Here is a 16,447-nt window from a genome sequence, read left to right on the forward strand (position 1 = left end):
GCCACGCTGCACCTGACACCCGATTCACGGCGCAGGACGTCAGATCGTGTCTGTACATTGACTTAACAGTGAAAGTCTTCGCCCCTGACATCACATATGGTGTGAATGCAGAATAAAGCTTTAGTCACATGCACCCATATAGACGTTGACCCGTACAGGTGCAGGTTTTTGCGTTGTCCGGGTCCATTGAGGGTCATGAAGAGGAGCGACTAAATCTGACCGCGACTAAATCTGACAGTGAACCCATGTCTGTGCTAAGTGTAATGTGAAGTAATTGTGAGGTTAACCAATGTGATGAGTAATGCTTTCGTAAGGTCTTCTTGTGCAATGTGCAGTGTTGTGCAGGAGTGTGTGTGTGTGGGGGGTTATTGACCTCTAACTAGAAATTTGCTGCCGTTTCAAAAATGGCACGTTTCCTTCTGCTCCTGATGAGCAACAATTTAAACTAACATTTACTCAGAAATGTAATTTTAAGCCTAATATCCTTTAAACGTGTCCTCCATTGTGAGAAAAATGCCACAAGAAACACCAAAAACACAACTTTTGTCAGAGTGGGTCTTCAAAAAAGGTCTCAGTCCCTGATACCACAAACTTTGCTTCATATCCTCCGGTCCTGAAAGTGTTTGAACCTTTAACAGATATTATGTTTTTTCTTTTAGAACAGGAAAATTTTAGAGTCAGAAACATCTAAAATGGGCAGCACAGCTCAGAGTCTCCGGATATTCTTATTTGAGAAACAGATGCTGGAGCACAGATAAAATCAACTGGAGGAAAAAGTTTAGTTTTTAAGAAACACTCAGAGATCTCAGCTTTCAACAACTAATATGAAGCATGTCACAACACCAAGCCAGAGTCACAAATGTGACTTATTCTGTCTATAAACCAAGAAAACAGCATTGAAAGATTCAAATTATGTACATTGCATGAAGTTGACTGTAACTGAATGTTTGTGTGGAAGTTCTTCCAGTGGTTGTATTGAACTGAATGGGAGTCTCTCTGCAGCATCAGTGCATGAAAGAGTGAATGACATGAGTGGAGTTTGTTCTGCTGCTACTTCCTGAATGTTTGCAGTTCAGAGCTGACTGCTTTCATCAGGAAACAGTGAAGTCTGCTCAGTTAGTTTGATCTCTAAAGATGTCCACACAAACTGAAGCTGCAGCAGATTGGAGAGTGAAATTTAGCAGAAATCTTCATCCAGATGGAAGAGAACAAATTGAGGTGGAGATGTTCGATGAAGAGCAGTACTTTGATTTTGGATTACAACAAACCGGTGAGCAGAAAAACGTCAAACTAAAAATGTTACATAAATATTTTCCCATTATTCCTGTGATATTTGTGTCATTTAGCCAAACTAGTTTGTGAACAGACAAATCATTTTCAAATGAAGAACTCTAAGAGATTTACTTTTAAACATCTCTAAGAAGACATTGTTAAGTGTGGCGTGAATGAAAACCGTTTTCTGTAAATAAATAAAATCTGTTTTTATAGAAAATCCGAGGCAGATAAATCTTCAAGCCAAGAGAGTTTTCAAGTTTTCTCTGGGACTTTTCTATTTTCTGATTCTGGCTGGACTCATGACTCGCTGTAAGGATTTTAACTCATTTTAACTCTAATACTCAATATTTGATGGTAGTTTTTAAAGATAGCCAAGACATTCTATGTTTTTGTGGTTTTTAAATATATTTGTTCAAGTGAGTTTATGTTTACAAACTAATTCTATAATTTGCTTCTATTCTATTCTATTCTCAAAACAACAACACTGTCTAAGAACAATCATGGAATATCTTCTGTCTCCTGATTCAAACCAACATGGTTTCCTGTTGCAGATCTTCTTGCGTCTCTGGAAAACAACAGAATCAATCAGCAACAGACCGAGATGTCAGGTAAGAAAAATTTCTAAATATTTAATCAAAATTTCTGTCAAACTAAATATTTCCAAAATAAGTCGCTTTTTAAATTTTTTTAATTTAAACTTTAAACTTTGTGTTTTTGCTGTTGTCACTTTTTTTTTTTTTTTTAACTTGTCCTGTCCAACAACTGGGCAGGCAGATGAGAACTGAGGGCCTCTTGTGTTGGACATATTTTACTTTAACAACAGGGGTTATTAATCTTCATACAAACCAAAGGTATGTCTGAATAAACCCCTTTTGTAATTGAGGCCAAACTTTATTAATTTCAACCATGTTTGAAAATCTTGGGTGTTGGACCGGACGGAAAAGGAAAGAAGGGAAGAAAAGGGAGGGATGTTAGAGAGAATGGGGGGTAGGGGGTGATAATAGGAGGGGAAGGGGGGTAAGACCATGAAGCAGCATAAAGCAACAAGTTTACTGGTTGTTTATCGTTACGGTGAGGTTCAAATGTAGTACAAAAAGGGCGGGGCCTGTCCACACACACACCCAAACGTTACCAACACACCTGCTAGCCGCAAAAATGTCCAACTGTCGACATGTACACAAAACAGATAGTGTTCACACGCATACTTATGCCTTAAAACCAACTAGTGTGAAATATTTCAGACATTAAACCAGGCAAACTGTTAGTGCAAAGGTGAGCTAACACCTGTGCTCAGGTGAGTGTTTATGTTCTTCTAAAATGGATGGTGGAACGTGAAAAGAAGGAGGAGGAGCGCCCAGCCACCCCCACACCCAGACCCCCGCCGCAGCAGCAGCGGCAGCCGGAATCCCCCCAACGCCACACGGGAACAGGCAGGGAACAACCGTCCCCCGGGCGACCAAATCCGCCACCCAGGCCAGGGCCAGCAGGACCGCCGCGAGGCCCCCAGAGAGCAGGGAGGCACGGAGGGAAAGAGAGCGCCGCCCCAGCCCAACCAGGAGAGCAGCCCCCCCGCCGCGCCTGGAGAGCCCAACGCAAGGCCCCAGAAGGATGCCCACAGCCCCAGACGAGCACCCCATCACCACCCAGGAGTTCCGGGCATCCCCCCGCCCCAACCCCAGGTACGAGCCAGGACCCCCCAAGGGAGACCCGCTCCGCACTCCAGGCAGCCACCCACCCGGCCCACGGTTGGTCCAGGGAGGAGCAACGCAGGGGCCAGCCACCCCCACCCCGGAGGGGACTACCCCGGGGGAAAAGGGGGGCCCACAAGGGGTGTTGTAAACATGGCCCGACCAGGCTCGGCCAATGTTGGAAGTTTGGCAGGGCCCAGCGCCCGGGGGCAGAACCCACCCCCAGGGACACGGACACCCCCCGGCTCAGGTGTAATGTGAACCCCCCCCCCCGAGCAGAGAGAGTTCCGCCGGGCCCAGGAGACCGGCACCCAGGGGACACGGCAGCCGTCGCCAAGGGACCCGTACCCCCCACCAGGGAAGGGGTAGGGGACAGACGGTCCTAGGTCCCACCTTCCTTGCAAAATGTGTGTGCGTGTATGTGTGTTTGTGAGGGTGTGTGTGAATCCGGTCATTTCCATTGGCTTATGAACATCAATGGAACATATTTTTCCGTTTTGTGTGCCTAAGTGCCACATAAAGCCAAACAAAAACAGACAATGGATTGTGTACATTGCATCTGAAGCACTGACTATATATGAGAACAGCAGAAGAGCAAAGATGAAATCAACCAATGAGCTAATTAATAAGACTAGCCTACTCGTGCGCTAACTCTTATTAGCCAAGTGGCAAATGGTCTTGAAGATTTGACTGGTCAAATTTCAAATTTTGTTGCATTTGGACCCGATCGAGTGTTTTGTTTCTAAACTGGACAGCAGATCAATTTTCCACAAACCGAATCTTCTACGAGATTGCACCCTGGGCAACCAACCATATTGCCCATAGGAAAAACCACAACTGCAGTCTCTCATATATATATATATATATATATATATATATATATATATATATATATATATATATATATATATATATATATATATATATATATATATATATATATATATATATATATGTATATATATATATATATATATATATATATATATATATATATATATATATATATATATATGTATATATATATATATATATATATATATATATATATACATTTTTATCTACATATCCAGCACATCTACACATTAGTTTAGCAGTGAATGTTTGGTCAGTAAATGTGCAAATGCTGCTGAGATCATTCTTTTTCTAAATAAAAATGTGTGAATTCCTCTCCAATTCAAAACCTTTAAATACTAATTTCCATTAGCTAAGCCTTTCACATTTCTATTTCTATTTCTATTGTAACAGATGGTATTTTAGGCATCTGTGCTTTTAACCCATCTTCCAAAAAGTAATATTTTATGCGTCAATGGTCTCTCTGTAACACAACCGCATGAAAATTTCTTTTCTACACATGATTTTACTCACAATTACTTTCTCGTGACACACTTACATTTTTTGTTCACTGCTGGGGAAAAAAATCCATCCTGTCTGCCTAATAAGACTAGTCAACAAATATACATGAAAAGTTAGAAAGGCATTTTGGAAGGGAAAGCATCCTACCTGAACATCCGACACTCCATAAAGACTGATTGTAGATGATGTCATCAGGAATGGTCAGTATGAACTTTTCTCCCAATCAGCTGATGACAGACATATGCACTGATGCTCCCAACAGTAATAAATTCAAAATTACTTCTAATGCTGACGGTAAGTATTCTAAGACTAGAAGTTTTGTAGCAACCTTTTAAACAAAGATTTTCTAATGTCAAAGCTTTTTAGGACAGTGTACAAGCATTTTATACAGAAATGTGCTAGCAAACTTTTTGTTTTTTGTAATTTTTATATTTTATGTGATAAAAATTCTGTTGATTCTTGACACATAAAAGTGTAATTTTGTAGACCAATGGGTTAAACAATCTTATGAATTTCCACCTCCTTTAAAAACAACCATGTTGACAAATTGGACTCCTTTTTCTCATTTACACACATTGTCATTCTCTGATGGTAGAATCTCAGTGTTTTGACAAGGACACTTAGCCACATGTGCAGGCGGAAGCAGGAATTAAACGTTCCTAAACGGCTCCACTTCTGCAACATGAACAACCCTCCAAAAGTAAACGTTGGTTTGTGTCTGTTGAAGGCTGCATGATTGATAATTTGTGTGCAAATCATTTCTAACTTGACTTCTACTTTCTTTCAGTCATCAATAATCATCTTTTGGATGAAATAAATCAGCTGAAAAAAAAGACAGAAGGTGAGAAAAGATTGAAAACTAATATAATAATTCAGAAGCCTTTTTTTATTGTTAAATATAATATTATGTAAGTTTTAGTAGAAAATGCAGAAGAAACCAGAAAGTAAAACCCTGTAGTATTTTTTGTGTAACATTATTTTAAAGGTAACTGGTGTCCTGAAGAATGGATGGAATTTGGAAACAGCTGCTACTTTAAATCCACTGTGCAGAAAAGTTGGACTGACAGCAGGAGATTCTGTCAGGACAGGGGAGCTGATCTGTTGGTCCTAAACAGCAAAGAGGAGAAGGTGGGTGATAGAATATTTGTTTTTTTTTGGTTACCAGGCAGGATGACCGGTGACATCCAAAGGTCCCCCCTCAAAGTTGCAACATGGATTTGGGCGCCTCCCCTTTCTGTATTAATTATACCTTAGACATGTAGAACCTTGGTAGAGGGGAACTGGGCCCTCAGCCCCCAGCACCCCAAGTGTCTCTCAGATGCTGGCATCCTGGGCGTGGGGGCCGTCTCTCCATGCAGGGAAAAGGATCTCTTAGTTCTCTGCCAAGGTCGTGAGCCAGAGATCACATCCCAGCTGAGCCTGGGGGGTGCCCGTGTCCCTGTGAGGCGAGTCGTAGTCCTTACAATCGAGCGCTGGGCCTCTCCAAAATTCCAACAGTGGGTGAGCCTGGTCGGGCCATGCCGACAATGCTCTTCACCCCCCCCCCTTTCTTGTTTGCCCTCACCCCCCCCCCCCTCCCCTCTCTAACATCCCTCTCTCTTCTTCCCTCTTTTCTGTCCAGTCCAACAAAAAATGGATAAAAATCTAATTATTGTAAATAAATTTTAGCCTAAATTACAAGAGTGGTTTAAACAAATAAACTCCTTGTGTGTCAGAAGATTCATAACCCGCTGTTGTCTGAGTCAGTCTGAGCCCCAGTCTCTCCTGACCCACAAAAAAGAGCGGGTTCTCACGAGCTGACGTAGATATGTGAGGAACCGCCCCCTCCAGGAAGAGTCTGGTACCAGCTCTGCCATCGACTCCACCAAGCTTTGCACATCCATCTTTGAGAAAATTTGGATGTTTTTTGTTTTTGTGGGATAAACGCAGACACGCTGCCGAGGCAGACGCTAGGATAATTTTTAGAAATGGGCGGCACCCACAAAAGTGGTGCCTCAGAAATGGAGTCATCTTACTTCCATGTTGGAAAAGAACTCAGGAAAATAACCAATATTTCATTCACAACGATCAATAACTGATGATTGATTTAACACATTTCTTCTTTTTAAAGCAAAACGAATTGTGGGAGGGGTGTTAGTGGTCCATATTATGGGAACACATTTTTATGACATTTATTCCTGGACATTTAGTGGGAAAGGAAACCAAGATGGAGAGAATGTATTAAGAAAGAACATTTTCTTTGTTTATAGGAGTTTGTTTCTACATTAAATCAGAATGCAGAATCCTGGATCGGTCTGTTTGCTGAAGAGTCACAACAGAAACATGAATATGAATGGAAATGGGTGGATGGATCACCACTGACCATAACGTAAGACTTTGTTTCTTTTACAACGTCAATTTAGTAAAAAACTTTGTAACATCATAATTCAGACCAGTTTATGAACTGAATTTAGATCAGAGGTAAACAGAATGTTTTATCACAGGTTCTGGAATGAGAGGTATTCAAAAAAACCGTACTACAACTACAATGCAGGCTCCCTAAGTGCTGATGGGAAATGGACACAACGGGACAAAAAATACAACATAAACTGGATCTGTGAAAAATAAAATTCTGGATTTGTCTTGTTCCTGAGATGTGTGTTGATTTAACTGTAAATTATTGATTAAAGGAAGGTTGTAATAAATTAAATGTAAAGGAGCTAACTTAGAGCAGCATATCAGACTCAGGTTTGGTCTATAGCAAAACTGGAAAACAAGCCCACACCATAATTCCTCCTCCACCAAATTTAGCACTCAGCACAATGTTGTCCCAAATGTACCGTTGTCCCAGCAACCTCCAAACCCACACTCGTCCATCAGATTTCCAGATGGAAAAGTGTGATTCAACACTGCAGAAAAATTGTTTAAAGCATCAGATGATAAATATGCAAGGATATTTTATTCTTTGAAATAAAATACCCATCCTGCTCTAGAGTCCAATGGCAGGATGGTTGGATACAGAGTTTCAGACCTTTGATTAAGAATAACCAATTAAGCTAAGGAGCCAAATTATGTCTTAATTTTCTGAAGGGTGAACTGAGACTTTGTAACTCCTACTGGGTTGTGGTCAATGAGAAATCAGCCCAAATGGCTCTTTCAGTGTTAAAGGTTGCAGACCCTTGATCTGTGGTGTTTTGCTAGACACACATGTCTTTGGCATCCATACAGCAAGTCTAGAGATACTGTTTAGGACTCAGAAAATCCTTATTTTCTGCAGAGTTTCTTCCTGCTGTTTGCATCTTTGATTGATTAGAGGTCACAGTTCCTTCTTTGTAGGTAACATAAATGCATTTCTCAAAGTTAACAGCCAGTGATTCTGTTTTTTATTCTCAGAAAATCTACTAGAAAAAGAAAGATAACATACCGTCCTTAGATTAGTTTTTCTGTCCTGCTCATGTTTTGTGTGCTTCAGTTGTTTTGTGAGCTTAAATTGAATTTGGAAACATTTGAAATGTAAAAAACTATTATAATAAAAAAAATGAAAAATGTTGGCTCACTTTATTCACTCTGTCAAATATGTCCAGGGTTGAGTACAGGTAGTTCTTCCAGAAAGGGGACATTTTAGAATTGCTGTAAGCAAATATAATAAGTCAAATGCATAAATTAAATCAAAACCATGTGGATAAAAAGAAAAGATAAAACTGTAAATTACTTCGTCAGATCAAGTTTAATCCAAATTATCTGACGAGTGACACATGTAGAAAGGATGGAAACCAAAAGAATTTTTTTTTATTTGAATCCATTAAATTAGCTTTTTGCTTTATGTATTTTGTTCCTTTGCCATCAGTGGACACAAAGTCTGCTGATAGAGTTTAAACGAAGCAAAACATATAAACACATTAACACTGTCTTTGAAAAAACCAAATAAAATAAACATGCTCCTTCTAAAAGAAAGCTCACATTAAATGTGATTCTGCAGAAACAAAGAAAGAATCCACGGTTACAAAGTATGGAAACCTTCAGAACAAGGGGATGAAGATGAAAGACAGCAAAAAACCTTTCCAGAATATTTTTCTTTGGAAAGGAAAAGTTAATATTATCCTTTACTGTTGATATTCAGTCATAAATTTTCCTTTTTTTCTATTAGTGACTAAAGAAACCAGAAGTATTCAAGCAAGAGACCAAAGAAAACGGTCAAAAGTTTGACATGGGACCTTCAACAGAAAAATAAATCTATTAGAAATTTAAAAATAAAATGAAAACAATTGAAGAAAACTGTACTGAGCTTTAAAGAGGAACAAACGTTTAAAGAAACAAATGATTTTTGGAAGGCGAGATGAAGAGAAGCACAAGAGAACCCAGAGAGGAAGAACAACCTCCATCAGACTTTGATATTAATAATGTGAATAAATAGCATAAATGATTTAACGATGTAAAAAATTTTTTCTTGGTATTAATGGAACAGCATAGATGACTTTAAATGGTCCCAGCCTCAGACCCGGTCCGTCTACCTCCACGGCGTCCGTAAGAAATCCTATACATCAGGCACTTGTTGAGAAGTTCTTAACGACTCTGAGCCGTCCAGTAAGAAACAGCAAGCCCTCCTCCGTCCTCCAATCATTTCCTCTCAGTTAGTTAGTCCTGGAAGCTCTTTTGCTCTGCTCTTTCGTCTCCTCTTGGGCCCGACTTTCTCTCCTTCGCTCCCCACACTCCGAGAACTGCGGTGAACGCCGGGAGACCTGAGCTCAATGTCGCCGTAGGCGAGCGAAGGGTCTTCCGGCGACACGGGCTGCGGAGCCGGGTAGTTGGGCTGGTAGTAGCGGTACGGGTCGTCCTCCTCGACCTCGCCGTAGTTTTGGAAGACGTTGGGCGGCAGTTGGACTGCGGAGACAGCGCCGCGGTCAGTCACATCCTCACCCTCTGCGTTGCCAGGCAACCAGACCACCGGCACCCAGTCATGGAAAAGCCCCAAACAAAGATGGCCGAGCACCACAACCACAGGAAGCAGAGATTTGGGGTTAGGAGAAGAAAACGGAGTAAGAGACATAAAAAGACAACAGTTACCGAAGGTTACCAAGATTACCAAGGTTAAGGAATAACACTGAGAAACTAACAGCAGTTGGAAGGACATTAGAAACAAACAGCTTAAAGTTAAGTGTTAGAAAAAAGTGTTTGACCAGAATGACTTTAGTTCTGTAAAAATGTCAAATGTTGACAAGCAAGTATTAGATTTAGTATTTACAGCTGCCACTCAAAATATCACAACTGAGTTTTAACGTGAATGTGGAAGTTATCTGCAGTGGAAAAAGGTTTTGTGTTAAGGCGTGCACAATCTGTGTCCAAATGAGCTTTTCTTCAAAGCTTGAGGTTACGCCAAAGAGGTATTTGTCTTACAGAGGGGTGAATAATCTTAGTGAAACGTTTGGTTTTAAAAAAGAGGCACTGGATGATCATAATCTGGAGGGAAAAGACAGGAAAGGATGAGTCAGTGCAGCTGATTCAGCTAAATGAAGAAAAGTTTACACTTCCCTCTCAAAGAAAAACTCCCCTGTTTTATTTAACCTAAATTAAAAATCTTTAAGGTTTTTTAAGGTTTCCTATGTAAAAGTCATAAAACGTTGAAATGACAATGATGGGTTTGATTTGATGCAGATTTAAAGTCTCTCATGCATTAAATCAGGTAAGACTTTAAAACACATTTTTACTTAAAAATGAAATGAAACTACAAAGACACATTTCTGCAATGCATCGCGACCCAAAAGGTTTGTGAGCATTGTTGTTTTCTGCCTAATGCAACATTTGCATTATGTTTTCAAGCAAAGCAATATTTCCAAAAAGCCTTTATTTTTACTTAGGCACTGACAATTACACAAGCTTTCTTGTTTCACAAGGAACAAGATTATAGGAAATTAGCAGTTTTTGGGCAACGTATTTCGGCAAATTCATGTATTTCTGAACTTGGAAATAACATGATAAAATAGAAAGTCTGATAATATGTATGTTAATCATAAACAGACTTCAAACACTTCAACCATTTTGTATACTTTGCTGCAGTTTAGGCCGTAGTCACATGCATTCATACAGGGGTTGACCTTCACGGACAGAGAGCCGTGAAGAAGAGGGGAGCGCAGGCGTGTCTAGCAGTTCCCTTCAGGCTCATTCGGTCCCCTCAAGGGACGTCATGAAAATGGAACGTACCATTGTCTGGCTAAGTATTTGTAAAACAAATGGAAGTTACGCGCAGAAGTACAGGTGATGCTGTTGTACGACGCCGTTACGCCACACACTAGTCGTTTTGAAGTGATGCACACGGACGCAGTGTACAAGTGATGCGTAATTGGCTGGAGGACCCCCTTAGGATGTCCCCACAAACAACGCACTGATTGTTCAATTTCCCAAATTCTAACAGTCAGTCCTTTGTGCAATGCCCAGGGTTTTGGTGGGTTGAAAACATCAACACCTACACCTACACCTCCCCCTCACTTACCTTTCCATGTCATTGACCTGTTCGTTACGACCTGTTGCCCAACAATGTGCATGAATATTTTTACTTTCAGGGCTCACTTAGTGGTCTGCCAGATTCATGGGTAGGATTTGGGAAAAAGCAAATAAAAAAGAGGAATATTTACAACATGCATGCCTCACTCACACCACGACCCAGCAGGCTGCAGGTTCTCCAGCACCGCTGAGGCAGCTGAGGTCCCTTTACCCTCAACAGCCATGCATTTAGCAGTTAAAGATGACTCCTGGAGGGTTTTCAGTCATTCAAATCTAATCTAAATCGTACAAATGTATAATTAGAGAATATGTCTGCTAAATAGCAGGACACATTTTCATGAGCCTGATGTGGCCAGAATCCAAGAAAACCCTCCATGAAGTATCATTTCTGAAGCTGCTTGTCCCCCACACCCACCACGGCTTAGAAAGACCTGAGGTCCAGTATGACTGTGTGCATCAAACCACGGCGAGTCAGACATGCTACAGGAAGTCATTTCACATGACATAGGTTTAAGAGCTGGAACCTGCAATTCACCGTTGGATTATTTTGTTTGTTAGGACAAATTTATTTAAGGAATGAAAATACAAAGACACATTTCTGAACTTTTTAATGCTACAGGTTATTTTATTTAAAACTTGTGGTACTAAAACTGGGATTATATTTAAACCAATTTATGTCTGAATTTATTTCCAATTTATTGGTACGTTCCAAATTAGTGACATACGCACACATATGGGGGTTAAATGCCTTTCTGCACTCTGGCCTTGTGATTATTGTGCTTTTCTTAAATGCATTTAACAAAAACCTTTATAATTATTTTTTTGGAGAGACACAAGCTAAACACAATGATGTGCTTAATACATCAAACCTTTAAAATAAAGATATTCTTTAGCTAAAACTCTGAAAACAGAACTTTGAGAAATATTTTCTGATGTTTACAGTGAATTTTTTACCCAAATCAGGTCAAAGCATCCTGATATCTATAGATGTGCAAATGTCAAAATGACTAGCTTGGAATGTTGTGTCGTGCTGCTGGAGATGCTAGAGTGCAGACAAAAGTATATAAAAAACACAGTATTCATGTTTTTCTTTCAAATAAGGACTGAAGTAATACTTCAACTAGTTTAAATGAAACTCACATTTTGAGGGTTTCATTGAAATGATGGTGTTCAGAAGTACTTTGGTGAAGAAAAAATGTTTCTGTGCAACTACTGCCTTCCAGGGATGTCAGGCTTTATGCACAGACCCAGCATCCTGCTGGTTTTTAAAAAGTCCTACGACATCTGGTGTTGATTATTGGATCAGGTGTGTTTAGCCAATGAGGATCCAATAGCAGCTTACTTGTAGGACACGGACCCTCAAAGGCTGCGGTTTGACGCGTGTGTGCAGCTAAACTGTACAGACACATTCAACAACACATACCTCCAACGTTGTAGCCCACGCAGGAGTTCTGGTCACAGTATCCCTGAGGTCCTGGGGGGCCCACTGGACCGGGGACTCCAGGCCGACCAGGAGCTCCAGGGTTTCCAGGTCGCCCAGACTGACCCTGGCTGCCGGGTCTGCCCTGTCCTGCAGCCCCTGGAGAGTTAAAAGAATTGAAATAAACTAAAGTTCCAATCTGAGGAAACATTACGTGGCTGTACGGACGATCAAGCAATGGGTACATATTTAGTTCATTTTCTTTCATTTCTGAAACTATAGAGTCTTTGTAGATTTAAATGTGTTGGTGTGAACAGTACCAGGAGGTCCTGGAGGTCCTCTTGGGCCTTGGACACCAACACCTTGAGATCCTTTCTCACCCTTTTCTCCTGGTTGCCCTACATAATAAAACAAAAAAATGCTAAAATGACATTATTTTACTACAATACCATTGGCATAACATATTGTGGAGACATTTCACATGAAAAACAATGCTATAACATTTTAAATTAAGCAAGAAGCACTTAAGCATGGATAAAGATTATTTTAAAGATATTCATAGGCTTGTTATAAAAACTCTCTCCTTTAAATGACCTTTTTGGCCCTTTTATCTTTTTTCCTACCTCTTTCTCCTGGATTTCCATTCTGACCGTTCTGTCCAGGGAATCCTGGTCTGCCAGGTGGACCCTGTTCACCTTGCGGCCCTGGGGATCCTTGTCGGCCAGGCTCACCTGGAGGTCCAGGTACTGTGCGGATGGACACTGGTGGACTGGGCACCTGGGTCAGGAGGGTGTTGTAACGAGCCATGTGACCTAAAAGCCAAAAAAACAGGAATACATTTTAGAGAACAGAAACATTCCTGTCAAATGTTGACATTTAAACAAACTCAGAGTATAAATAGAAAGTGGAAACTTAAACAAACTTCAAACGTAGTAATGGATTAAGAAAAAATAAAGATAAAGAATTAGATAAATGAAAACTGTTAACCTTAAATGAAAATGGGCAGTTTTGTTTACTTTTATTTACAACAGGATCAGTGAAGTTAATGATTTTAACAAAAATCTACTGACATGAAGCTAGATAGATTACAAAAATAATCTTAAATCAGGTAAATCCTTTAAATCTGAGTAACTGAAACTGACAAGCAATAATTTTCTACTTACTTTGGATCAGCTGCTCACACACCTGCCTGGCGATGGCCTGAACCGATGCTGTTGATTGGACGTCTCCCTGGAGACAAAAGCAGACTTTTCTTTATCCATTTGTTTGTTTCATTTGGCAGAAATATTTAAATGAAACCTCTAAAGTTCAGGTCTCAGGGGCCACAGAGCTGCTTCTTTATTGAAAATACTAGCTTTTTATGATGATTTATAAAATACATTAGAGATGCTTTAACATTTAAATGCTTACCCGGTCACCTTTTTCTCCTCTGCTTCCAGGAGAACCCTGAAAGATGAGAACAGTTTAAAAAATAAAAAATAAAAATAGCAAAGACTAAAAGTAGTTTTTACCCGGTCTGCAACAGACTGTGACCTCTCCAGGTTGTACTCCGCCTTTTCTTATGTTGACATTTCTTTTTAGCTTTACTAATTTGTCATTAAATTACCGGTAAACATTTTTAAATGTTATATTAATAATCATCAATCTGAGAGTCTTTTTGTTTTCTGAAACCATTTCAGTAGAATTTTAGTGATGCAACTCATGCATTTCTCTGCAAACAATATGGATTCTTCAATAAACTTTAACAGGAGATTATGCAAAAGCCTAATTAATAACAATTCTGTTCTTGACTGTCAAGAAAAGTTCTTTTGATCTGCTAAGATTTTAAACACTGCAACATTTTAACGTATGTGTTTTTTCCTGGAACTAAGCTGTGTGATGAGCAGATCTTTTCAGTGCGCGGCGTCACATACAAGCATGAAAGCTTTTTATCAGAGCAAAACATTTGCTGCTCAGCTGCAGCTGAACTTTGTTTGGTCTCAAAGAGAAAGTAAATATGATACAGAAGTGCTACAAAAATCCAATCTAAATGGCTAAAAAAGAAACCAAAAAACCTCCAAATGTAAATACTTTAGAACAAAAGGTTTAATCTATGATGACTCACCGGCGGTCCCAGCTCTCCCTGTTTTCCAGGAGGACCTGTACTTCCTGGGGATCCTGGAGCTCCTGGAGTTCCCTGTGGATCACATGATTTAACAGAACAGGCTGATAGAATGACTGAACTGTGTCTCTAAGATTGTCCAATCCGGACCGTGTGTCCACATCTCATCTTTTATTGGGCTGCAGGAACAGGTGAGGTCTAAACTATAAGCACTCTTTTAGATTTATGGGGTGACTTACCATAGATCCTGGGGGGCCTTGTCTTCCTTGTGGTCCATCTTTACCCACAAGTCCCTTTAAAAGTGAAAATCAAATATTTTGACATTTAAATAGATGCAGAACAAAGATGGTTCCTACATGCCCCCCCTCCTTGTTTTCTACAGTGTTGTCTTCCAAAATAAAATGTCCTCTTAGGTCGATTTGTGACTCCATATTGTCCATAGGTGTGGAAGTGAGTGGCTGGGATAGGCTCCAGCATCCCAATGACCTCAAAAGAAATAATTCAGATTTGGAAAGTGGATGGATGGCCATGTAAAGGTCAGTTGGGTCCCTCTAGCTGTGTAGCCATGCTAACTTTGTAATTTTGTGGTGTTGGTGCATTAACTGGACCTGCTGGTTTAACTGAGAAGAGGGATGGTTGTTCGTTATAACTGTATTTATTTATTTATTTACTAATTGATGTCTTAGCTGGTGGTTTATTAGCAATTTTGTTTTGTTTTAAAATATATGTCAATATTCTTATGAGGATCCGATCAGAAATGAGCAGAAGAATGCAGGATAACATCCATTCTCTCTGATCATCATTGTTTGACGTTCTGACTCACTCTGGGTCCTGGGGGTCCTTCCCTTCCTGGAGCTCCAGGTCTTCCAGGAATTCCCTGAAACATTGCAAAAAGAGGAAAAAAAAGACATTTAAGGAATAATCTTAAACATGCAAGACTAAAGTTTTAGATGACATGCTTAATGAACAGGATGATTTACTTGTTGTCCTTGTTGTCCTGGATCCCCTTTCTGCCCTCTCTCTCCTGGGGAACCCTGCAGTGGACAAACATCAAAGCCTTATTTTAAAAAAAGATGACCAAAAGAGAGTAAACTGAGAACCTAAAGGCAAAAGAGTCCTACTGGGGGTCCGATAATGGAGCGTCCACTGGGTCCCTGTGGCCCAGGAGGTCCTTGGGGTCCTGGGACACCCATGTCCCCAACAGCACCAGCAGGACCCTTAAGAAAACAAAAGAAAACAAAAAAAAGTTTCAAGGTGAATTTGAGGTTATTTGGAAAAAATCAACAAAAAAATTAAATTCACACACAAAACAAGTTGAGACTTTTCAGTGCTAGGAAGATCCTGCAGGACCCTCAAGCTCCCAGGCCCCTGTTAGAGGACCCGAGCTTGGGGGAGAAACCATTCGCGGAGGGGTGAAAGGGGATTCTTTTTTTTTTTAAATTAGTATTTGAAGGTTAAATAAAGTTCCACTGAGATTAAAAGATACTTTTGGGGAGGATTTACAATGTTTTTGTGTAGATCACAAAACAAATCAGTCAATGCAAAAACCTTTTTGAAAAAAATCACAACTATTAAAAAAGCAAAGCAAAAACACTTTTTAGAAATCAAACCACAATTCCAAAACTAAAACAAACAAAACGAAAACAAAATTAATTTTGCAAAATCAAAATAACATGTTTAAAAAAGAGAAGAAAAAAAACAATCTGGTCCTTCCAGTCTGTGACTGCTGGAGTTATGAGACATGACTGACTGGATGATGACTTTAGAGTTCTGAAGAAGAGGAAAAGCAGAAGTTTGGCCTCATTTGTGGTAAATAGTTGACTAAGCAATCACCCAACTTCTGCAGTGACTGTGGCCAAACAGGTTTTGTCAAATTTCCTCTTTTGGTTTCCTGTGGTCACAAATCAGTTTCCTTCACGTTTTTTTCTGTCTTGCCCTTTCTGTCGTGTTCACCATTTGCATGTTTTGTTCTGACTGTCTTTTCAGAAAATATTCAGATATTTAAACCAATTAAAGATCCAAAATTGGAAAATAGGATGGCAGAGCAGAGTGGATAAGTGGTTAAAAATATCAGAGGAAATATTTATTGTCATAAAAAAGCCATTATTTTGCTGACTGATGTGACCTTTG

General features: G+C 39.9%; 2 protein-coding genes across 6 annotated transcripts in view; one reads left to right on the top strand and one right to left on the bottom strand.

The window, feature by feature from the left end:
* Nucleotides 1-990: 990 nt before the first annotated feature.
* Nucleotides 991-7,844, top strand: LOC105355007 (CD209 antigen-like protein D). The gene is made up of 7 exons (XM_023959766.2): nt 991-1,270; nt 1,489-1,584; nt 1,827-1,883; nt 5,107-5,160; nt 5,305-5,447; nt 6,569-6,687; nt 6,803-7,844. The coding sequence occupies exons 1-7, from the start codon at nt 1,135-1,137 to the stop codon at nt 6,924-6,926; spliced, it is 729 nt and encodes a 242-aa protein (XP_023815534.1). The 5' UTR covers nt 991-1,134; the 3' UTR covers nt 6,927-7,844.
* col14a1b (collagen, type XIV, alpha 1b) overlaps nt 7,838-16,447 on the bottom strand; it is a 114,649-nt gene continuing 106,039 nt past the window's right edge. For 2 of the 5 annotated variants that reach the window (XM_011480659.4, XM_078955123.1), the window contains 11 exons: nt 15,439-15,534; nt 15,298-15,351; nt 15,141-15,194; nt 14,557-14,610; nt 14,321-14,392; nt 13,627-13,662; nt 13,380-13,446; nt 12,840-13,028; nt 12,537-12,614; nt 12,220-12,375; nt 7,838-9,179 (listed from right to left, as the gene is read on the bottom strand). In XM_011480659.4, coding sequence (XP_011478961.1) covers nt 8,926-9,179; nt 12,220-12,375; nt 12,537-12,614; nt 12,840-13,028; nt 13,380-13,446; nt 13,627-13,662; nt 14,321-14,392; nt 14,557-14,610; nt 15,141-15,194; nt 15,298-15,351; nt 15,439-15,534 — 1,110 coding nt within the window. In that variant the 3' untranslated portion in view covers nt 7,838-8,925. Of the gene's footprint in view, nt 9,756-12,219; nt 12,376-12,536; nt 12,615-12,839; nt 13,029-13,379; nt 13,447-13,626; nt 13,663-14,320; nt 14,393-14,556; nt 14,611-15,140; nt 15,195-15,297; nt 15,352-15,438; nt 15,535-16,447 lie in introns of all 5 variants that reach the window. The other 3 variants (XM_011480658.4, XM_011480660.4, XM_020706881.3) reach the window with 2 other exon arrangements.

The sequence above is a fragment of the Oryzias latipes genome, chromosome 11, assembly GCF_053564925.1.
Source record: "Oryzias latipes strain Hd-rR chromosome 11, Olatipes_Hd-rR_3.1".
NCBI classification, from domain to species: domain Eukaryota; kingdom Metazoa; phylum Chordata; class Actinopteri; order Beloniformes; family Adrianichthyidae; genus Oryzias; species Oryzias latipes.

Excerpts from the sequence above, each read along its gene's own strand:
- LOC105355007 (XM_023959766.2), top strand. The coding sequence starts at position 1,135 with ATGTCCACACAAACTGAAGCTGCAGCAGATTGGAGAGTGAAATTTAGC. Across the intron at positions 1,585-1,826 it reads GGCTGGACTCATGACTCGCT|ATCTTCTTGCGTCTCTGGAA; the intron begins GTAAGGATTTTA and ends TTCCTGTTGCAG. Across the intron at positions 5,161-5,304 it reads GCTGAAAAAAAAGACAGAAG|GTAACTGGTGTCCTGAAGAA; the intron begins GTGAGAAAAGAT and ends ATTATTTTAAAG.